The sequence below is a fragment of the Cetorhinus maximus genome, chromosome 15 (assembly GCF_964194155.1).
Source record: "Cetorhinus maximus chromosome 15, sCetMax3.hap1.1, whole genome shotgun sequence".
NCBI classification, from domain to species: domain Eukaryota; kingdom Metazoa; phylum Chordata; class Chondrichthyes; order Lamniformes; family Cetorhinidae; genus Cetorhinus; species Cetorhinus maximus.
In genome coordinates, this window is record NC_135893.1 from 84,101,380 (window position 1) to 84,125,218 (window position 23,839).

A 23,839-nucleotide genomic window follows, 5' to 3' on the forward strand; every position below is an offset into this window, starting at 1 on the left:
CCAAACACTCCTTTCAAGTGAAGCAGCATTTCACTTGCACTTCCCTCAACTTAGTCTACTGCATTCGTTGCTCCCAATGCGGTTTCCTCTACATTGGAGAGACCAAACGCAGACTGGGTGACCGCTTTGCAGAACACCTTTGGTCTGTCCGCAAGCATTACCCAGACCACCCTGTCGCTTGCCATTTCAACACTCCACCCTGCTCTCATGCCCACATGTCCATCCTTGGCCTGCTGCAATGTTCCAGTGAAGCTCAACGCAAACTGGAGGAACAGCACCTCATCTTCCGACTAGGCACTTTACAGCCTTCCGGACTGAATGCTGAGTTCAACAATTTTAGATCATGACCTCTCTCCTCCATCCCCACCCCCTTTCCATTTCTTCCCCCTCCTTTTTGTTTTTTCCAATAATTTATATAGATTTTTCTTTTCCCACCTATTTCCATTATTTTTAAATGTATTTCCATCCATTGTTTTATCTCTACCTTTTAGCCTTCTTAGTATTCCTTCACCTCACCCCACCCCCACTAGAGCTATCTGTACCTTGTTTGTCCTGCTTTTTACCCTTAATTAGCACATTCCTTTAGATAATATCACCACCTTCAACACCTCTTTGACCTTTTGTCTGTGACATCTTTTGGTTATCTCCACCTATTACGGGCTTCTTGTCCCAACAACCCCCCCGCCCCCCCCTCCCCTTAAACCAGCTTATATTTCACCCCTTTCCTATTTTTACTTAGTTCTGTTGAAGGGTCATGAGGCCTCGAAACGTCAACAGTGCTCTTCTCCGCCGATGCTGCCAGACCTGCTGAGTTTTTCCAGGTATTTCTGTTTCTGTTTTTGTTTTGGATTTCCAGCATCCGCAGTTCTTTGCTTTTAACTTTACAAAGCAAGTAGGATTTCCAGAAGATTCACAGGAAATGACATGTGAGACCAAGAAGTTGGTGTACACAGAAAGATTCATTTTATTCTAAAGATTTGTTAGTAAGCCTGCTACCTTTCGGACTTAAAGGAAACTAATTGATGCAATAAAATAAATTTTATTTTGTGCAAATTCAAGAGAAAGTGCAACTCAGGACAACTAAAACTTCTAAGGACAAAGTGTGGTGTTTGAAAATGAGCTTTATTAGAAGGGTCTGCATTATCTACAAACTGACGTACTGTAAACTTGTCTTTGATTCATTTTGTAGCTAAACCCAAAAATTAACAGTAAGAGCCTGATTTTAGGACACTTCTAGGCCTTCTGATTTCAGGCTTTAACCTGCTGCAACCAAGCAACCCTAAAAGATGAATTCCAAAACTCAAGTTCAAGCCAAATTAAACCTTTAAGTAAGAAGGCACCGCCAACTGGCCATAAATGTTTACATTGACATGTGACCCACCCCTTTGCTGTCAGCAGACTCCCCTTATGGATTCAGGTTGTTTGCCTACTGTCTTGTGAAGCCTGACATTTTCTGATTCCAAACAGTTTGTTTCATTTTTGAGTCAAAAAGTACAGATTTTCTCACCACCAATTTAATCCAAATTTGACAGGAATTCTGGGAGAGGGAAAAAAAAGACTGAGAATTAGAAGGCCTAGATGTAAGGGCCAGTAGTACAAATATTTGTTCCTAACAATTTTGCATCCATTAAACTTATGCCAGTCTCCAGCCACAATGCCCCAATATGTTTACAGTGGGCAAGGTTCCTCATCAGACACTGCACTCTTACAATCGAGCCTGTAGAGTATTGATTGTCTGGGTTTCTTGCATGGAGTTGGGATTTCTCTGAACACAGAGGAACCCACAACATACAAGAAATGCAGAGTCTCCTGGAAAAATGCAATCGCAAAACAACAGACCTTTCACAGGTTAAAGACAGACAACTTTCTCTCTGATATACCCAAATGATCCTAATGCCTACAGTCACACATCTAACCCTATATGGCCAACATTGTTGTCCTCCCACCAACATCCAAAATTCACAGATCAGGGACACCAGGTGCTCAAAGGTGCTCGCTTTTCATCCATGGAAGATGCTGTGGAGTTTGTAGGATAGTACGTGGCTAGCTACTGTCCACAGCTAAGAGGTCCCAAGACCACTAGCTACCCTCCGCCACTGTGTAAATTCAAGAGTGATTGTTCTGGGAAAATATAGAGATAAAAGTTTGAGCATTAGGAAATACATGTAGATTGATAACAGAATACACCACCAGGGCCTCCCAAAGTAATCATCTTCAGCTATTTTGTTCTCCACTTCTTAGCATTTGGACCAGTAATTCACATGGACAATTAATGGACAAGGGTTATGTTGCAGAGCATGTAAGGACAAAGTCTAAGACACTCCACCACCTCAATATTAACTGCTCCACTTTTCCTGTTGAATATCACATTAGTTCCTTTCTGATCTTTATTTTCCAGGGAACTAGCATTACTATACCCTTCTGTGCTGCCCATTCCCACTTCTGGGTACCCAACTGTCATGTTGATGAGAATTGGGGAAAATGCAAGACTAAACCTTGCACAAAAATTAGTTTGTCATCGATTCAATCTGATCAGCAATGGCAGTGTACTGTTACTCCTCTCAAAAAAAGTCACTCACATACTGCAGTCCTTGGTAAGTGAACCACTCAAATTTGTTTGATAACTGAGTGGTCAGCTACTAACCTGTGTTTTGTGGCCTTTATACAAATGTTTCATAGTTTATTAATTCAATTTTACCATGATATTCTTTACAAATCTCCAAGGCCTATGTTGATTCACTTTTACATAAGTTGCCTCACTAACTCTTCTCTCTTCTACTTACACTCAACACTTTTCTCTCTTCTACTTACACTCAACACTTTTCTCTCTTCTACTTACACTCAACACTTTTCTCTCTTCTACTTACACTCAACACTTTTCTTTGTCCATGAAGGGAAACCTTTATCTTCCCGAATGGAATCAGGGCATTAATTGCTTTCAGTATCCTGTTAGTGATGTATTTAATGGAGGTGATGAGATTTCCAAGTTGAAGTACTTTCTCAAATGTCATAACAGTAGAACAGAGGGAAGCCGTGATGAGGATTAGTTAGCTATCAGTTCTCAGATGGACAACTATAGAAATGGAGGGGCAAAGTATAAAGGGATGCATTTAAAAGAAAGGGAATGAAGAACAAGCTGAAGCAACAAACCATTCTATTATATCAAAGTAAACTTCATCTTAGCTGTACTGTGGAGTAGGTCCACAACATTTATGCATGCATTTTACTTTTAAATTGGCTCGTATACAGTCAAAAGCTTTATATGGCCATCCTTTAACCTGAATAACCATAACATTACAGTGTCAAAGCTCCTTAATGCATTGTAGAGATATCAGTGCACAGTGCTTGTATCATGCCAATGAAGGACAGTAAAGTGTTTCTGGAAAAACTCAACACAGAGTGCATAAGTTGCTGTCACAGGCCCGAGGCACTCAGTGTATCCACTGACCAGATCAAAGAAAATTGAAAGAAAAATGAGTGGAAGAGAAATGGAGAAAAGGCAACTAGCTGAATGGCCTATAAGTTTGCTACAACCTGTAATTCTAAACCAAAACTAGGACATACATTTAAAGTTGTACAGATTGTAAAAGTGTGTTTTAAGTGTGTTGTAATCATAGTTCTCTCCTAACCTGCAATGATTTAAAGCACCACTGCCCTCATCTATTTTTTGCTGTCCTCTACATTTGCTATTTCATTGCACAAACAGCTGAGAAAATTTGTATGGTTCAGTGTGGAACCAGCTATATTGGTCAGTAAGTTTCCAGGTGGCCTGTAATTGAATGTTTTAAAGCATGCATGCCCTCTTGCAGGGTTTGTGTATAATTTGCCACACAGATTAATGATGATCCAAAGCAAGGGGGCAAAGCTAGGTTATTTAGTTCAAGAATGGGTTGTGAAAATGTGGAAATTTAGTGTTTTAGATACAGCAAGCAGATCATTGTGACCAGGAATAACTAATGAGGGGAGGAGGAAAATGAGATAAAAAGGTACAAGAACAAAATGTTAACAGCAGCAAGAGTTGAGTCGTCATGCTCCAAACGGGGCAGAAGTGCTAGCAAAGCTCTATTCTAAACATGCATTGAGACATTAACCACTTGCTACACTGCAAATTAACCCTCTGAGCCCTTTATAAACCTTTCTAAACGGAGTCAAAAATGACCAGGTTGGTACATCTTTGTTTCTAGAATGCTATTCATTAAAAAATGCATTGCGCTTCGTCTTTTTACATATTCGTGGTACAGATTTGATAAAAGTTTTTTTAATGTCCTTTAAAGTATACAACAGGTGTCTCGATGCTGAAAGCTCAGTTCTCAAAGGGTTAATGAACCATGGCTTCTTGGACAGATAAGACATAAGCTATTTCACCCATAAATAATGTACAAGCTCCTTGTTCAGGGCTTTCTATATCGGTTCTTTGGCGTTTCTCCACATCCGGTGATGTCACAGGATGAAAGAGATGGGTTTTTCCCAGCAGTGATGGTTCCCAACAAAGCAGGAAGCTCATGGGTGATGATACGCTCGATTTTCTCCAGCAGACATCCTCCCATGTATGAGCATTGTGCTGATAGCAATTTGAAAGTGTTAATAGAATTAATGCCAAAGAAATCTTTATAGACATTAGGATTGGGCAGGTCAAACTTGCTGACGTTGGTTTTAGCCAAGATGGATTTAAAGATGTAGAATTTATCTGGTTCATCCAATATTTCATTGAAGACCAGCTCAGGATCACTGAAGAAGGTCATTTTGTCTTTAAAAGTTTGCAAGTATCTGTCCACAAGAAGGGCGTGAATGCGGACGCGTATGGCATGCTGGCGGATGAAGGCAATTTTGTTCTCCAGCCTATTCTCAATGACTTGGTTGAGATCCTCCAGTAGGGAGACCTCCTCTTTCAGGAATAGGTTTTGGTTTGTATCAAGTTGATACTCATACGGCCAAAAGGAACTAACGTAGACCCGCGGTGGTTCTGTGACATTGATTAATGGTGCCAGGCTCCAGAAGAGAGCTCCATAGACTCGCATCAGTTCCTGAGTGGCCACATTGTCGGCTTTGTTCAGAATTATTCTGATTTGAGACTCGCGACCCTTCAGTTGACGGAAGAGCATCTCCAATTCCAATCCGACATCCAGTTTGGTGGGATCAAACACAACAAATATGAGGTCAGCTCGATCAATAAACCACTGGCAAACATCATTGAAGGGATAGCCTATGAAAGGTAGAAAATTTGCTGTTTTATTCCATGTAGAAATAATCAAATTACTAGGTCTCTAGAATTGAATGAAGGGGGCGGATGGATGGAAATCCCTCGGATCTATTTTATGGAATTGAATGAAAATCCTCTTCCCTTTTAATATCATTTTCAAAACCCCTCCATGCCATTGTCTTACCCAACCTCTGATCATGTCCTATCTTAGGTTCCATCTCAAGCCTCTTATTCCTCCAACTGTGACCTACTGTGCTTCCCCCACTCTCCGTTCCACCCCCTCTGCCCTACTTCCTGGTTCCACCTTTAAACGCCTTCTCAAACACTTGTTGGGCCGAGCCCAAGGTCACCTCTGAACTCCAGCACTTAATTATTGTTGTTTTTCATTGAATTTTCCCCCCAACACATTGATGCCAGACTGTTGCTGAAGTACTTGGCCTGTTTATTAAATAAGTTAAGAACTTTGGTAAATACCCAAGGTAGACTTTTTACCCAAGGTCACAAAACATCTGAATGATATTCTTGCAGTTTTACATTTCAATTCCTCCACGTGTTTTTGCCTCGTATGTACTGTGACCATTGTTGTCCTGTGTGCAATGAGCAGTGATCAGGGTCCTTCCCTCCAAATCACAGGCTCACCTCCTGAAAACACATTGGGACATTGGGGGTCCCCACGAGTCCCCAACTTGCACTTCATTTTCATTTTGAGTGCCAGTCCTCATTGAAATTCCCCGACTGTTAAAATAACACATGATAGCCACGTGTGGAAAAGGATCATTGAATTGCTGATCATTGTATTGCTGCATGATTTCTTGCTGCCATCTCCCCAACTTAACCTGCACCGTCACGGTTCATGGTTAATTCATAGCTGTCCATTCAGTAACATTATTACTTTTAAAGATAATCCCTCTCTCCAGCCCCCGCCCCGGTAACACTTCCCCGACTATATCGTACCTTACCCAAATGAGTCAAAGGAACTGGTATTAGCAGACTTCGTTATTTACCTCTTTCTTGCTGTTTACGATTTTCGATGATTCCAGGTGTGTCTACAACAGTCACTCGTTCCAGCAGCTTGTGTGGGAGCTCAATGCCAACCAGTTTCTCCAGAAAGTTCTGTCCGAACTTTTCCAGAGGGGAGAATGACCGAGCGCTGTCAGCAGCCATGACAATTCCTTCTACTGTGCGTATCTTAGACCCGTGCATCAACACGGTAAATTCCGATGTCGTGGGCTCCGCACCTTATGGGCGAAATGGAGAATATAGGAAAATTAGAAACATGAGTAGACTATTCGGCATTTCAAGCCTGCTCTGCCCTTCATTCTGATCTGCACCTCAGCTCCATTTGGTTGAGTTTGCTCCCTTCTCTTATCCTCTTACGCAACAAAAAATCTATCTACTAAAGCAAATTACTGCGGATACTGGAAACCTGAAATAAAAACAGAAAACACCTGAAATATTCGGGAAACCAGACAGCATTTGTGGAGAGAAACAGTTAACAGTCGATGACCTTACATCAGAACAGAAAATCTATTTCGGCGGTGAAAACCGCACGTGTCCCAGCATCCACAGCCTTTTCGGGGGTGGGGGGCGGGTAGTTCCAGATTTCTACTAGGCAAGAAAGGCTGTTAACGGTGAGATCTGCAAGAAATACGCCCTAGAGCAGTAGTTCAAGGGATAATGTGTTCAGTTTAGACTACACCAGCAGGAAACTTTTGCCTGGTGTTCATGAACACCAAGCAGCGTCCGCCCATTTTTTATGATCATTGAACACATTTCCCTGTACAAGTGCATTCAAAAGATCACTACCATAGATTTTTCAACAGTGACAATTTTATTTTGTTTGAACCATTAAGTCACATTTTCCACAGCGAAATCATAGATTTCTGACAAGTGATGAGTAACAAACATTTTTTATAGGGGGCACCACTAAAAACAATTGGCTGAACTAAAGATATTTAAAGATGCATAAAAATATGTTCTTGTGCTTTTTTACGCAACTGATTTATTACGATCTGGAATGCACTGCCTGAAAGGATAGTGAAAACAGATTCAATATTAACTTATCAAAGGAGGTTGAGTAAGAGTATAACTTGAAAAGGAGAGATTTGCAGAGCTATGAGAAAGAGCAGAGAAGTGGAACTAAATGGATGGGCTATGGCCCCTTCTGCGTTGTATGATTTCTGTGACGCGTGCTTGTGAAATAAGTCCTCAGTTAACTAAGAAAGCTTCAGAAGGCAATACTTTAAACACCGTTTGAGTTTAGAAATTCTCTCACCACTCTGGTTCTGCAGGCCCCGACATCTCACAGCAACTGATTAACTGACACCAAGGTTTCTGAGCTCTGAGATCTAGTGATTGGATTCTTGAATCAGAAAAAATCCTGGTGTGTTAATTCAGTTAGTCTGGAGGTTTCTGTGCTTTGGCTGACCAGTTTGGTGGCAAATGTAAGTATGCACTCCGCCTTATTGAATGTGATGATCGATTTACAAATGATTTCAAATGAATCATGAATCATGCCAACACAGCAGGGAGTCTTTGAACCAATTGTTCTGTCCATTCTGGCTTTCTCTGATTATGAACTCAAGTTAAAGTAATCTCTGTTGGAGTTGAGTGCCATTGTCCTGCAGTGAATTAAAACTCATGTGGAACAGGTGGAGGAGTACACCATTTGGCTCTTCAAGCCGCTCCACCATTAAGATCTTAACTGATCTTCCACATCCACGTTCCCACCCTATCCCCATATCCCTTGATTCCCTTAGTACCCAAAAAACTGTTGACCTCTCGAATATACTCAACAACTGAGCATCCACATCTGGAGTAGGGAATTCCAAAGATTCACAACCTTCTGATTAAAGAAATTTCTCTCACCTGAGCCCTAAATGGCTTATCCCTTATTCTGAGACTGTGATCCTTAGTCTAGAACCCCCAGCCAGGGAAACATCTTTCTAGTAGGACCTATCAGAGATGAAGATGGAAATTTGTGTGTAGATGCAGAGGCTATGGGAAGGGTTTAAAATGAATATTTTGTCTCGGTGTTTACAAAGGAAAGGGAGGATGTAGATATAGTAGTCCAGGAGGAACACTGCGAGATATTGGACGGGATAGTCAAAAAGAGAGAGGAAGCACTCGAAGGGTTGAAATCCTTGAAAGTTGATAAGTCACCAGGGCCAGATGGATTGTTTCCGAGGCTGCTGAAGGAAGTCAGGGAGGAGATAGCAGATGCTCTAAGGATGATTTTCCAATCTTCACTAGATACATGGGAGGTACCGGAGGACTGGAGAAATGCAAACATAGTTCCATTGTTTAAAAAGGAATCAAAGGAAATGCCAAACAATTATAGGCCAGTTAATCTTACATCAGTGGTGAGCAAATTAGTAGAATCAATCCTGAGAGATAGGATTAACTGTCATGTGGAAAGGCATGGACTAGTCAGGGATGGTCAGCATGGATTTGTTAAAGGAAGGTCTTGCCTCACAAATTTGATTGAATTCTTTAAGGAAGTGACAAGAAGGGTTGGTGAAGGTAGTGCAGTGGATGTTGCGTACATGGATTTTAGCAAGGCATTTGACAAGGTCCCACATTGCAGATTGGTCAGGAAAGTAAAAGCCCATGGGATTCCAGGGTAATGTGGCAAACTGGATAACAGGTTGGCTTTGTAACAGGAAACAAAGTGTAATGGTCAATGGATGCCCTTGCGAATGGAAAGTTGCCTCGAGTGGTGTTCCACAGGGCTCGGTGTTGGGACCCTTGCTGTTTGTGTTATATATTAACGATTTGGACGTGAACATGGGGGGCACAATTGGGAAATTTGCAGATGACACAAAGATTGGCCGAGTAGTGGATAGTGTAGAGGATAGCCATAATCTCCAAAACGATATAGATGGGTTGGTGGAGTGGGCGGTAAAGTGGCAGATGAATTTTAACATAGAGAAGTGTGAGGTCATAATTTAGGGAGGTCAAACAGTTACAGTTACACAATAAATGGAAATATACTAAGAGGGGTAGATGAAGTGAGAAATCTTGGCGTACAAGTACACAGGTCCCTGAAGGCAGCAGTTCAAGTAGACAAGGTTGTAAAGAAGGCATATGGAATGCTCTCCTTCATTGGCAGAGATATAGAATATAAAAGTAAGGACATAATGTTGGAATTGTATAAAACACTGGTGAGGCCACAACTGGTATTGTGTGCAGTTCTGGTCACCACATTACAGGAAGGACGTAATAGCTCTGGAGAGAGTGTAGAGGAGGTTTACAAGAATGTTGCCAGGGTTAGAAAAGTGTAGCTACGAGGAGAGATTGGATAGGTTGGGGTTATTTTCCTTAGAACAAAGAAGGCTGAGAGGTGACTTAATTGAGGTGTACAAAATTATGAAGGGAATAGTGGACAGGATAAAATTGTTTCCCTTGGTGGAGAATTCTAGAACCAGGGGACATAGATTCAAGATAAGTGGCAGAAGGTTTAGGGGGGACATGAGGACAAACGTTTTTACGCAGAGGGTAGTGGGTGTCTGGAATTCACTGCCCAAGTTGGTGGTAGAGGCAGAAACTCTAAACTCTTTTAAAAAGTACCTGGATCTGCACCTTAAGTACTGTAATTGCAGGGCTATCGGCCGGGTGCAGGAAGGTGGGATTAGAAAGGGCACCTGGGTGTCCTCAGGCTGGCATGGACAAGATAGGCCGAATGGCCTCCTTCTGTGCTGTAACTTTTCTATGGTTCTCGTACATATCCCATCAAAACTCTAAATACATTTTATATATTTAATTAAGTGACCTATCATTCTTCCAAATTATCGGCCTATACTCCTCAATCTCCTTTTCAGATTGCTTATCTCAGTACCTGTATAAAGCTGGTAGATAGTCTCATCCAGTCCCAGGAGATAGTTGACCATGGTGGACTTTCCAACACTCCACGGCCCCAAGAACAGCACCATTGGTTTTGATACGATTTCTCCATCTGGAAGTAGAGCAGTTTTCATAGACAATAACAGCAAAACAATTAATTGTAACGTGGCAGAATCGTAGTGGCTAACTGGTCAGAGCCTATAAAGCTAAAAGAAATTCCTCCCAAGATATGATAATCTAGAAGGGTCTTATAAGCAGGTAGAAATGCTCAGTTCCTTCCTACACTCACATTGGAGACTAACGGGTGTTAGCCTTGGCTCACTGATCGTACCGAGTTGCCGAATCAGAAGGTTGTGGGTTCAAGTCCCATTTCAGAGACTTGAGCACAAAATAGTGCTGATGCTCCAGTGCAGAAGTGTTATCTTTCAGATGAGCCTTTAAAATGAGACCCCATCTGTCCTCTGAAGTGGAAATAAAAGACCCTATGTCACTCTTTTGAAGAGGAGCAATGTCCTAGCCAATACCTATCCCTCAACCAACCTCATCACATTGCTATTTACAGGACATTGCTGTGTGTTAACTGCCGTATTTCCCTACATTGTAAGAAACACTGTAGATTAAAAAACACTTAATTAGCTGTGAAACTTATTGGAATCCCCCAAGTATTAGCGACTATCATCACTAGAGGAATGTGAAATGATCAAGCTACGGATACAGATCTCATCTGACCCATTCATTTAAGAGGTTGAGCATTTGGATCATCTGTTATGGAAATCTCATTTGTGTTGTTGGGAATTGCCTGTTAAACTGTTAACCAGGACAGATAGTAACTCTGATTCACTTGCTTAAGTTAACTGGATTCTATTAATTCCAAAACAAAAACAGAATTACCTGGAAAAACTCAGCAGGTCTGGCAGCATCGGCGGAGAAGAAAAGAGTTGATGTTTCGAGTCCTCATGACCCTTCAACAGAACTGAGTAATATTAGGAGAGGGGTGAAATATAAGCTGATTTAAGGTGGTGGGGGGGGTGAAATATAAGCTGATTTAAGGTGGAGGGGGTGGGGGGAGAGAAGTGGGGGGGGGGTGGTTGTAGGGACAAGCAAGCAGTGATAGGAGCAGATAATCAAAAGATGTCAAAGACAAAAGAACAAAGAGGTGTTGAAGGTGGTGATATTATCTAAACGAATGTGCTAATTAAGAATGGATGGCAGGACACTCAAGGCACAGTACCTTGAGTGTCCTGCCATCCATTCTTAATTAGCACATTCGTTTAGGTAATATCACCACCTTCAACACCTCTTTGTTCCTTTGTCTGTGACATCTTTTGATTTGATTATCTGCTCCTATCACTGCTTGCTTGTCCCGACAACCACCCCCCCCCCCCCAACTTCTCTCCCCCACCCCCCCCCCCACCTTAAACCAGCTTATATTTCACCCCTCTCCTAATATTACTCAGTTCTGTTGAAGGGTCATGAGGACTCGAAACGTCAACTCTTTTCTTCTTCGCCGATGCTGCCAGACCTGCTGAGTTTTTCCAGGTAATTCTGTTTTTGTTTTGGATTTCCAGCATCCGCAGTTTTTTGTTTTTATCTCTATTAATTCCAACTCACGACTACTGGATATAGGGATAGCGTTTGAAGTATAGGGAAGTGAAGGCTGGTATGGAGGATCACGTTGTCAATCTACTGTATGTGAAAAACGCTTCGTACTTTCTGTTGAATCATTTTGTTAATCAAGAAGTCCCAAGGAAAGGATGAGGGATCCCAGGAAATGCACAGAAATCTTAAAGAAATAGTACTGAAATAAAACAAACTAAAACATCGTGAAACTAAGGGAACAAGAGAGGAGAGATTGAAACCCAGGGAACAAAAGATGTTGAAACAGAACGAGACGAAACAGACATTAAAGCAGTGAGACCAAGGCAAGTAACAAAATAAAGCAAAACAAACTGAAAAAGAAACAATGGTTGAACTAGGGGAAGGAGCGGTTGAAACAGAAACACTGAGACAAACTCAAATAGCATCTGAATCAGTACACCAATCCTGATGGATGAGGTGTGAGGGATGTCAGGGATCTAAGTGAAAGTTACCACCTGTGAAGTTATTTCTGCCTATGTTTAGTCCATTTACGAAACCTCATTAGAGGGAAAAGAAACTTGCATTAATATCCCGCCTTTCATGACTTTGGGAAGCCCCTAAATCCTTCGCGTCAATGAAGTATTTTTGAGGAGTTGTAATGATGATGAATAAGCAGCTCCCTGTTGAACCTACTGTTTCAAGATTGGACAATCTTTCCATTTGAAGAAGGGGGGCGGTGAGGGGTTAACTGAGAGAATTCCAGAAGATAGATTTTCCAGTTCCTCTCCCAGGACAAATTCCTCATTCTGCTGCAGTCCATTGAAATCATAGACACAGGGCCGCAATTCTCAAATGTGCGCTCACAATGGAAGAGGATTTCGAGTTTATAAGGAAGTTGGAGTTTCTTTATATGGAAGCTATGAAAGGTTGCCGATGATGAAATGAATGGCCACCTCCTATGCCGTCATGACTCTGTGACTTTAACTATAGTTTTCAAGGCTTATGAAGGGAATTTACAAAAATGATCGAGTTTTTTTTTTACCGTGACAGTTTAAATATCAGGTGTAAAGTGTGTAATAAAGTTTTGGGGCTACTTCCGCCGGGGTAGCTTATTGGAGCTGGGTTCAAGAAATTGAGGTAGCTCTGTAGAGACAGAGGATTGAGAGCTCCTCTTTTTTTTACGTTTTTAAACTCGTACTTCCCCAGCACAAGGCATCGTGAACGTTTTTAATGAGCGGGGGATCCACCTGCGTCTGGTTTGGTCTCGCCAAAGGGTAAGGTGGGGTACAGCGTTGAAATAAAAACAGAAAATGCTGGAAAAACTCAGCAGGTTTGGCAGCATCTGTGGAGAGAGAGAAACAGAGTTAACCGTTTCGAGTCTGTATGACTTCTTCAGAGCTCTGTTTCTCTTTCCACAGATGCTGCCAGACGTGCTGAGCTTTTCCAGCATTTTCTGTTTTTATTTCAGATTTCCAGCATCCGCAGTATTTTGTTTTCACCTGGGGTACAGAATTGTCCAGGGAGAAAGTGGAGGCGGACAACGTGCCGCTGTGATTCACCCTCACCTCATATGATTCAATAGGGAGCTGGACAGACTTTTCAAGCAATCTAAGAGCATGTTTTTTTTGAACATTGAGACTGGCCTGGTGATCTGTTGAGTTGCAAATGAATGTCTCATTCGTCTAGCATACCGCTCCAGTGAACTATGTAAATTTTGTACAGTTTTTCATATATGGGGGCAAATTTCGGAGTTGTGCTTCTAGCAGGAAACCTTTTGCTGCTCCGGAAGCTGGATCCAAACGCACGTCGAGGGAAACTTAAGCCGGGCCCTTTATTTCGAGATATCTTGGGAATTTCCTGCATTATCTATGTTTATCATGACAATAACATCAGAAATCATATATATACTGTTAGTATTTTCAGACATGGAAGATTACCAGCTGACCTCCAATTGTTTCAGGGTCATCGGGGCAACCTAAAGGGCAGCATGCTCCAACATTTCATCTTTTAAAAGTAAACCCCACGGAGGATTTTTCTGGATCTGCTCCGGTTTCACTAGATCGGCTGAGTAAAACAAGTGGAAAACTGGGCGTTTTTCTTTCCAGGTAGGCACTGAGACCCACTCCTTTTTTCGTTCTTTGCTGCGGCGAAGCAATCCAGCATATTTTGGGTGCAGAGCTAGGTAAATCTCCCCTAACATGCTTTAATACAGATACTACAGTATACATTCTCCCACTGAGGATCCTTGCCGATGGCCGCACCTATTGCCAAACGTGTCGACTAGTTTCTTGCTGATGCACATGTCCGATTTCAGTCCATTCGTCCGATGCGTGCAAATTGCCCCATCCACAGGGACAGGAACTGAGACAGAGTGACAGTGCACTGACACACAAACTTCAAGGGGAAAGGCTGAGTAAAAGGTAACATGCACGGTCCTGTGGCCCGTCAGCTGCTGAACAGTAAGCATTAGTAAACACTGCATCAAATCCATGTCACACCTTCAGAATATGGATTTAACACTGAGGTTTCTCCATCGTGTTTGGTGTCTCATGCTTTTAAACTCAGCAAAGGGTAGTTAAAAGGGGCAGAGCATTTATTCATGGGGCTGCTGCCGCTTCCTCACATTCTTGATATTTCGCTATAGCTGAAATTCAACTTCTAAAGCTTTTTTTTCTCTCTCAGTCGGTAATAATGTAATTTGTTCCACTTTTTGTAACCTAGTGTCAGCGTCAAACTCTCTCAGGGCAGGTACAGCATGGAAAACAAAAACAGAATTACCTGGAAAAACTCAGCAGGTCTGGCAGCATCGGTGGAGAAGAAATCAGTTAACGTTTCGAGTCTTCATGACCCTTCGGCAGAGCTGAAGTATAGTTAGGAGAAAGGTGAAATATAAGCTGGTTTAAGGTGGGGGGGAGGGGGGCGGGGGGGAGAGAGAAGTTGAGGGTGTGGTGATTGTGGAGATAAGCAAGCAGTGATAGGAGCAGATAATCAAAAGATGTCACAGACAAAAGGATCAAAGAGGTGTTGAAGGTGGTGATATTGTCTAAGAAAAGTGCTAATTAAGAATGGATGGCAGGACACTCAAGGTACAGCTCTAGTGGGGGTGGGGTAGAAAGACTAACAAAGTTTTAGTTTTAGATTTAAAAATAATGGAAATAGGTGGGAAAAGAAGAATCTATATAAATTATTGAAAAAAAAGGGAGGGGGAGAAACGGGGTGGGGATGGGGGGAGGGGGAGTTTAAGATCTAAAGTTGTTGAATTCAATATTCAGCCCGGAAGGCTGTAAAGTGCCTAGTCGGAAGATGAGGTGCTGTTCCTCCTAATTTATATAGATTCTTCTTTTCCCACCTATTTCCATTATTTTTAAATCTAAAACTAAAACTTTGTTAGTCTTTCCACCCCACCCCCACTAGAGCTGTACCTTGAGTATCCTGTCTTCCATTCTTAATTAGCACTTTTCTTAGACAATATCACCACCTTCAACACCTCTTTGATCCTTTTGTCTGTGACATCTTTTGATTATCTGCTCCTATCACTGCTTGCTTATCCCTACAACCACCCCACCCTCAACTTCTCTCTCCCCCCGCCCCCCCCACCTTAGACCAGCTTATATTTCACCTTTCTCCTAACTATACTCAGTTCTGCCGAAGGGTCATGAAGACTCGAAACGTTAACTGATTTCTTCTCCACCGATGCTGCCAGACCTGCTGAGTTTTTCCAGGTAATTCTGTTTTTGTTTTGGATTTCCAGCATCCGCAGTAGCTTTTAGCTTTTTGTTTTTATCAGGTACAGCATGGATTAGATACAGAGTAAAACTCCCTCGATGCTGTCCAGTCAAACACTCCCAGGATAGCATGGGCCCCCTGCACTTCCTGACAATACGCCCTATCCTGAAACTCACTGGACTGGTGTGGCAATTCTGTTTCCCATCATAGCCACCCTTATGGAACCCCAGTGAGCTTCCTAGCCTCAGCCAGATAGTGGGTCAATTACTTAGTATCCCCACCTACCTTTAGGTGGGAGAGGGGGCAGATCAGTGTAAACCAGTTACTTTTTCGTGCAGGTTCTACAATTCCAATTTGTAGTTCAGAACCCCATAATATCTACGATCCTCCGCCTATCCGAGCAACATGCGTGAAGCCTGTGGCGAAGTTGCTGTCGATTGGGTTTTGCTCTAATAACTGATGTTTTGTTACTGGGATCAGGGAATTGTCAATTTATTGCAAAAACTTGTTTCTTGAGCCATTACAAAATGACTGCTTATATTTACATAATAACGCCGAGACTGGGGAGGTTGGGGAGGAGATAAAAGCAAGTCCTCCTAGGTTGATAGTCAAACTTTGTTCATGGCTGTCTGTGTGTGTGGACTTGCTCAGTATTCTGAGATTTCAAACCAATTCTTCCATGTTATTCAAGTTTTGGCCACAACATCAAAGTAAGTTCTAAGTCCCTGCGTACTTTTAGATTGGTAGGGACCCTGAGCATGAGCGTCATGGGACTGACAGACTAGAAACACTGAGTAGCCTGGAAATGTGATAGATGGAGCCTGATTTAAGCAGAAGCTGTTGGCCGCTGGAGGTTTAACTGTCACTTTCCAATGGCGTTTCTCCAACCAAGTAGCACGCTTGCTCAGTTATGTTACTGCCTTTTGCCCCCTAATAGTTAAAATGTTGGGCTTGAGCATGCAAGAGGCAGATAATGTTACCAACCTTGGAATGAGTTCATGGAACGTCCTGGGTAGGCTGTTAGATGGGAGGGGAAGAAAAAGGCAGAGTGAGTGGAGTCAAGCAAAGGGAAAGAAATGAAATCAGTGAAGAAAGAGAAAGAGAAGAAAGAAGCAGAAATGATGACAACAAAATGTTAAACAAATACATGGAAGCTGAAAACTGAGACATTTAAACATGTTATTCCTTTCTACGTGCAAGATTTATGTGTTTATCATAACTTTTAAAATTTGAGTAGTTTTTCTCAAAGGAGCTATTTTGAACCAGTGTTGGACCAAACAGTTGAAACATTCAAGTGAAACATAAGCCCTGATTTTAACTGGGGACCAGGAGTCGTGCGGGTAGCCGAGTGGAGGAGGAGTGGGGTGGTGTTGGGGCAGGTGGATGGGAACCAAGGTGGGCGTCAAACTGTCCGTATCTTGGCATTGTGCGGTTTTAACTTCCAGGCGTCATCGACAGAGGCTCAGTGAGAACCCCCACCCCCCGCCCCCCTCCAATTCCACTTCCCCCACTCGCGGCGGAAATTGGCTGGGAGGCGGGTGTGCAGCGTCATGCAGCAGAAGCTACCACTGGGGGCCAAAGGAAGGGCACAGCTGTAAGATGCAAGAGGAAATTTCAAGACGGCCTTGCGATTGGGATAGTTGGAGAGGGGTTGGGGGAGGGTACCTGGGGTAGGGGGAGGCCTGAGCTGACGTGGCTTAGAGGAAGAACCCTGCTTCTCAAGGATCCTCAAGGAATTTTTTAAGTAAAAAAACTTGGCCTTTCGGTCTTGACTCAACTTCGCATTTAGCTGTCCTGGTGTAAAACCACAACCGCAGGCCTCTGGTTAACGAAGCAGTCCGTGCCCCAGTGATCGGATCCCAAGCTGCATCTTTAAAGGAAAACTTTGCAGGTTTCCAGCGGTTGTCCCTCTCGCATGCTCAGAAGGCCAAGTTAAAACTGGAACCAGAGGAACTGGTGTGTGACAGCAGTAGGCGAGTCACTTATGGCAATTTTAACTGCCTGGCCCGTTTCCGTCGATCAGGCAGGGCTAAAATCGGCCAGGTAGGATCTGAGATGTCCATGGACAGTTGCGTCTAGACGTTAAAAGGTCAATAATATAACCCAGGCGCCCCCGAGTCCTTCTCTGTGCCCGAGGCCATGAACATAGAGCAATACAGAAGGAAAATGCCTGAGACACATAAGTAATCAAAGCCCACTGGCACTGAACATATGTTAAAATAATATTCTTGAGCATCTCTGACCTTCTACAAGAGCATGTCGCTTGTAACTGGGCTGTTTAACCTCACAGGGTTCAGTTTTCTCACATGTCATTCTCATTCCTGCCCCAAATGGCCAACCGCTATTTAGCCCAGCCAGCCTGACAGTCTCAATGTTGGGAGGTACATCTGCATATTCAAGCGAGCTGCCATTGCGTTCTCATGAAAAGTTGGCTCATCTGGATATAAGTGGAGCCAGAGCTTGTTTCACAGACCCTGCGCATAGTCCACATTATTGGTCCTTACATGTTGTAGAATATTTAACTGTGGAAAGCGTCACATTGTCAAGACCCATGCAGTTCTCTCTACGCTTGCACTTTCTAGAAACAATCACTGGAGAGTCATCAGCAGCAGGAACATTGGCTGATGTTTCCCTGCTTCCCACAACCCGCCCATCCCACTGCCGCCCCCAAATCCCTGATGTTCCATCCTACGGAAATAATTCAAAATGCTCAAATTCGTCAGCTCATTTTTAAAATTGTGTGTACCAACACACTTCATGTTCTCGAAGTGTTTCGTACGCTCTTATGTTAAGATATATAATGTCAAAGTGGTGTCCAGTGATTTCCGTCACAATGTTGTTACAGGTTCTAGCCATCTGAGCACAATTTTCTCAGTCGCTGAAGCAACTATTCTGTTTATCTCGGGTGCATAAAACTTAATTTTCAGGTATTTCATCCGATAAAGGAAGCACCCACACTTGCCTATTGGGTCTCAAAATGGCTGAATGATTTTTCAGGATCATTATGCCATCAAGAAGCACCCATGATGCTATCAATAATGTAAATAAATGACGTTAGAACTCAGCAGGATCTAAAACGTCATTTCCATTTTTGACACAATCACTTGCATAATCGAAGCCCTAGTGTCTTACTGAGAATGAAGATTTTATAATCCCTGTACATCCCTGTTGGAAATCAATGGCATTGTATGACTATAATTCTTTTTTTAAATTTTGCGGTCTTTTTCTGTCCTTTTGAGACCGTCACAGTCCAGATTTCCATCCAACGTCCACACTTATGCATTTTCCAACATGAGCCGTCGTAAAACAGTAAAGGACAGGACCGCACGCTAATTCCCACCTTCCTTCCCTAGCCTAACTATACTGAAACAATTTTAGTTCCCATGTTGTTACCTTGACTGACATTGGCTAAGTCAGCAGCAGCCGAGTTCCTGGCCACTGCTACCTCACCCAGTGCATTCACCTACACAAGTCATTACCTGCGTCATTTCTAATCTTCACTTTAATTTTGAAAATCATTTGGATCTATAGCTGAGCGGTTAGTTCAACAATTTCAGTTCTGAAAACTAATTTATTATGAAGAGACGAGGAAACTGGTCACAGAATCAACAGTAAGGATGAACTAGGGAGTGTAGGGAGAATGTGTGCGTCATGGGTTGAGGTAAACATTTGTGTGTTTCAGCACTACGTCCCTAAATCATCATTTCTGAAGTGCTGCTTTATAATCAAATAACTCTGATTATAAAAACAGAAGTCATTTGACTGCAAACATTGAGTCAGATTATTCTTGGATCTGCTCCCATATCAAAACTGAAAATAAACAGGTTCACTGATAATACTTTCATCTGTGAAAACCAGATCAAACTGTTATGGTTGGAACTGGTGTTTCTCAGAATAAAACCTAATACTGTTTACTGGCGCAAACTCAATTCAACATCAATGGCAAATAGCACAGATTTACAGAGATTAACAAAAATAAGCAACAGTTGGAAATCTGGATTTAAAAAGAGTGCAACAGGAGAAAGAGTAAAGGACAAATTAATGTCCCGTGGAGACCCTTCATCAGATCTGGAAACTGGGAGATAAATTAACTGCTTTATAGAATTGAGCGAAAGAAGGGGAAGGAGGTCAAGGCAGGGGTGCTGCTCCCCTGTCATGACAGCTGTGGGCTCAGTCGGTAGCGTTCATGCCTCGAAGTCAGAAGGTTGTGGGCTCAAGTTCCATTCCAGACACGAACGCATAATCAATCCCGACAGTCCAGTGCAGTATTGCATAGGAGTGGATGAATTGTCTTGCCCTCCACTTTAACAATGAGCACTTACTTAACATTCTGACACATGGGCCGCATTTTAGAAATTATTTCATAATTTCTCAATATTGCATAATATGAACAAATTGGCAAAGAAATGAGGATGCATTATCTGCAATCCCTCGGCCACAAGAACCAAATGTGTTTAAATAGCTATAGGTCGCCCTTTTTGATGAGATGTTTTGCCAGTCACATGCCACGGGTTCTGGACTTCGCTGGTATCCATCCACAGATTTTCCCTGTTAACCTACATTGTTGCTCCTTCACGCTTCAGGGCTACATCACAGCTAGCATCAGTAACAAAAGCTGCTTGGGCACAGAAATGCACCCAATGTTGAATAAAACTATGTTTTTGATCTCAAATATATTTAACAAAGGGGGGCTCTAGGGAGTTATATCCCAAATAAGTTCATTTGAGGTTCATTTGTAGCTGGCAACAGCTTCCTTCTAGTAGGCTGCAACATCCTTTAAACCCCTTGATCAGTCAATGCCTTAGAATCAATCAATAATGCAGAAGCCAGGTCTTAAGAGATGGGCACTCAGGGGCTCTGTTGCTAATCTTGGCTAGACCTGATTTTCATCAAATATGCATTCTTGTCAAGATGTTGATAGACTGGTCAAGTGATTAAACCATAGATATTGTGAAATTGTCATAAACAGTACATCTCACTCAATATGGCAGCAATCTTGCCTGACTGTTAAGACCTGTCATTCACTGTCTATCACTTTACTGGACTTTAGCTTCATGGAATGTGCACTAGTAATAACTAACACAACAGTGTATGACTACAGTGTCAACAATTTTCACAATTAGCTGCTTTTCCTTTTCAGTGACATTGACTTCAGGTGTTAACGTTTCTAGGGTACAAGAGACAGGACTAATAGCAAATTATACTAATTAAATATTAATTATGTGACTGCTACTTTAAGTGAGTGATAAAGCTTCATTTTTGACACAGTCATATCGTTGAAACTCTGGTTTCCTTTCTTAGATAGTAGATTTTACAATGTTTGCCACCCCTGTATATAATTGTTGAAAGTCAACAGTATAGTATGACTAACTCTTTTTTAATTTTGTCACATTTTTGGGTCCTGTCATAGTCCACATCTTCATTCAACATCCATACAAATGCATTTTCCTCCAGTCCTACCTGTGATTTCATGTTGTCTGAGCTCATTGTACTTGTATGCTTGCTCCAGGGGTCTAATGGCATTGTGGTATATCTTCCGTAACCGCTGTAGCACACCTAGTGAGGGGGTGGGATGGGGAACACAATAAAATGCATATGGAGGACAAGAAAAAACAAAGAGAAACATTTGACAAGTCCACCAATAACACTGCCTTTCGGACATACATTCAACATGCCTTCCAATGGACTCCACCCACTGCTCTGTATAAATGCTCCCTGATTCTCAAAGATATAAAGCAAACCTACAGAAATTGCCTGACACCCCCAAAATATTCCTAACCCCCACATCTCCAGAAGATTCCTCACCCACACCACCACTAATCAGGCTCGTGGCTCAATGCATCATACATGCCAACGTGGAAAACTAACCAGAACCAAAAAACAGCTGCAGAAAAGCTGACAACTCAAATGTAGCCTTGAACGTTGGTCTGTGACATGTAGTCGCACTGAAAAGCCTTGCTTATCACACCTAAGCTACTGGTTTACCCAACGTTCAGCATTTTGCATGGGAGTAATGGTGGATCTAGACATTTCTGAAGACGATGCTAGCAGCTAATGATGGATTTATTCACTACTTTCTGAGGGAATGGGGTTTGGGAATGTTCTTGAAAATAAGATTTTCTATACGTCTTCAGTAACAGGCTGGATCTTTGTTTTCTGTCTCTCATAACAGGTTGTATCTCTCTGATTTCCCCAAAAAACAGGCTTTGGGCTGAAAACAGTACTGAAACAGAAGAGGAGGATTCGGCTCCATTTCACCCTGCTGATGATGAGTCCCCCACATCCCAATAATACGAAAGCACCCAAGGAAATTTGGGACTTATCTACTGTTGCTTGGGAAAGTTGTTTAAAAATATTTATATTAAAAAAATTCAATTGGCAAATAATGAGTGGATTTCAAGAAAACTGAGCAAAGGCCCATCATTTTTACATTTAAATAAAATTTAATAGTAATAATATTCATTGTAGATTCCAAAATACTGAAAAATGCACCAAACAAAATGTCAAAAATCAAACTTCTTTGGAGTGGTTGTGGCCTAGACACCTGTAGAAAATAATTCTTGTGACCTAAATACACTTCTTTCTGCTTGAAACTTCCAATTTAAGTGGAGGAATGTTATGTGTAACTGCAACTTAAGTAAAATTTCATTTCCACTGCACTTTCAGTGTAATTATTTATTTCTGAGTTGTCGGCCTTTTTGAATCTTTATTTAGGTTGCGGGTTTTTCATATTTATGCATTTGTGAAAGTTCCAGAAACTATTCTAATACATGTGCAGAGCCAGAGTCCTTTCCCACCCCGGCAGCTGACTTACTAGTGTAATCATCAGATGGAGTCTTTTCATTCAGTCGAAGAGTTTTGTCAATGTGAGATCGATCTCTGTAAGGTAGCAGTAGCTGAGGCTGCTCCTCCACCTCCACCTCCGTCTCATCTCCTTCATCTGCAGACAAAGAGAAAGGAAAATATCAGAAATGAACAGCACTGCTCGATTTTAAATGCTCTGAATCCCCACTCCAAACATTTGTTAGAACAGCATTCACTCTCTGTGTCAGCCTTGGATCAATGATAACATTCTCAGCTCTTCTCCCATTCCAGAGGCTTGAGCGCAAAATCCAGGCTCACACTCCCAACACAGTACTGAGGTAGTGCTGCACTGTCAGAGATGCCATCTTTCAGATGAGACGTTAAACTGAGGCCTTGTCTGCCCTACCAGGTAGATGTAAAAGATCCCATGTCACTATTTCAAAGAAGAGCAGAGGAATTCTTCCTGGTGTCCTAGCCAATGTTAATCTTCAGCCAATGATGTCAAAAACAGATTATCTGGTCATTCACTTCATTGCTGTTTGTGGAATTTTTCTTTGTGCAAATTGGCTTCTGCATTTTGCTGTATTACAACAATGACTGTACTTAAAAAATAATTCAGAGAAATGCTCTTAGACATCCCATGGATGTGAAAAGCACCATGAAAATGCAAGTTATTTCCATTCTCTGCACAGTGGAGGTAAAATGGCATTCTGGGTGCTGTTTATATCTAACTAGATATCATAATACTGCAACATTGATTTTTTTTTTTCCCCAACTTCCTTCCCTCCTGAAGACACGGATTCCTTGTAGGAATCATGGGTATCAGCCATTACTGTATTGTTGTTGACAGGCTGCTCCATATTAGGGAGAACTCCATGTGCCCATAAATTTAAAAAAACAAAATCTAAAACGTTCCTTAATTTTAAAACTTAAAAAAAAAACACAAGGGGCTGAATTTTGCCCTTGACGGTCAGGCGGGCCCAACCGACTTGGCGGCGGGTGGGCAGCTGATTGCTGCCACCGAAACAGGCCGCGCCGCCATTTTGTGCGGGCGGGCCAATTAAGGCCTGCCCAGCGCATTTGCAACTCCCATGTACAGCGGGAAAATCGAAACGGCGGCAGGCGTGTTCAGACCACTGGTTCCAATGGGGAACCGGCAATCTGTATAAAGAGTGGCCAGGCAGCCTCCTTGGGGCTGTTCACCATGGCCACTTATAGAGAAGGACATGCTGGTTTGAGGGCAGAGGAGGAGGGGGGCAGGCTGCAGGGTAGACCAGCAGGGGGCCACTGTGCCCCTCGGTTCTCAGGTGCCTGCCTTGCTGTCCTCCTCGAAGAGGTGTCCAACCATCAGGATTTTTTGTATCCAGAGGATGGGAGGAGGAGGCCCCCCAGATCACCAGGCAGGCGTGGCAGGGGGTGGCAGTGGCTGTAAGCGCCCATGACGATGTGTGGCGCACTGGGACGCAGTGCCACAAGCACTTCAATGATATGTTGCGCTCTGGAAGGCTGAGTACCATGTCAGCCTTGGCCATTTTACCCAGCAGGTAGCCTTAGACTTTGAGCGCCCCCCCCCCACCACCGTCCCCCATGTCTTAGTGTCGTTACTGCATTGGGCATTTGGCGCACGCTGTGTGGGCAAACTGATAGTGACCACGCTTACATCAACCTTGATGGTTGAGGAGAAGATGG

General features: G+C 42.5%; 1 protein-coding gene across 3 annotated transcripts in view; it reads right to left on the reverse strand.

Moving 5' to 3' along the window:
* Positions 1–1,023: 1,023 nt before the first annotated feature.
* srlb (sarcalumenin b) overlaps positions 1,024–23,839 on the reverse strand; it is a 57,517-nt gene continuing 34,701 nt past the window's right edge. For 2 of the 3 annotated variants that reach the window (XM_078558796.1, XM_078558795.1), the window contains exons 2-7: positions 22,161–22,286; positions 20,807–20,902; positions 10,038–10,154; positions 6,205–6,438; positions 2,840–5,203; positions 1,024–2,755 (exon numbers count right to left, since the gene is read on the reverse strand). In XM_078558796.1, the coding sequence (XP_078414922.1) occupies positions 4,392–5,203; positions 6,205–6,438; positions 10,038–10,154; positions 20,807–20,902; positions 22,161–22,286 (1,385 nt within the window). In that variant the 3' untranslated portion in view covers positions 1,024–2,755; positions 2,840–4,391. Of the gene's footprint in view, positions 2,756–2,839; positions 5,204–6,204; positions 6,439–10,037; positions 10,155–16,330; positions 16,364–20,806; positions 20,903–22,160; positions 22,287–23,839 lie in introns of all 3 variants that reach the window. The other variant, XM_078558794.1, reaches the window with a different exon arrangement.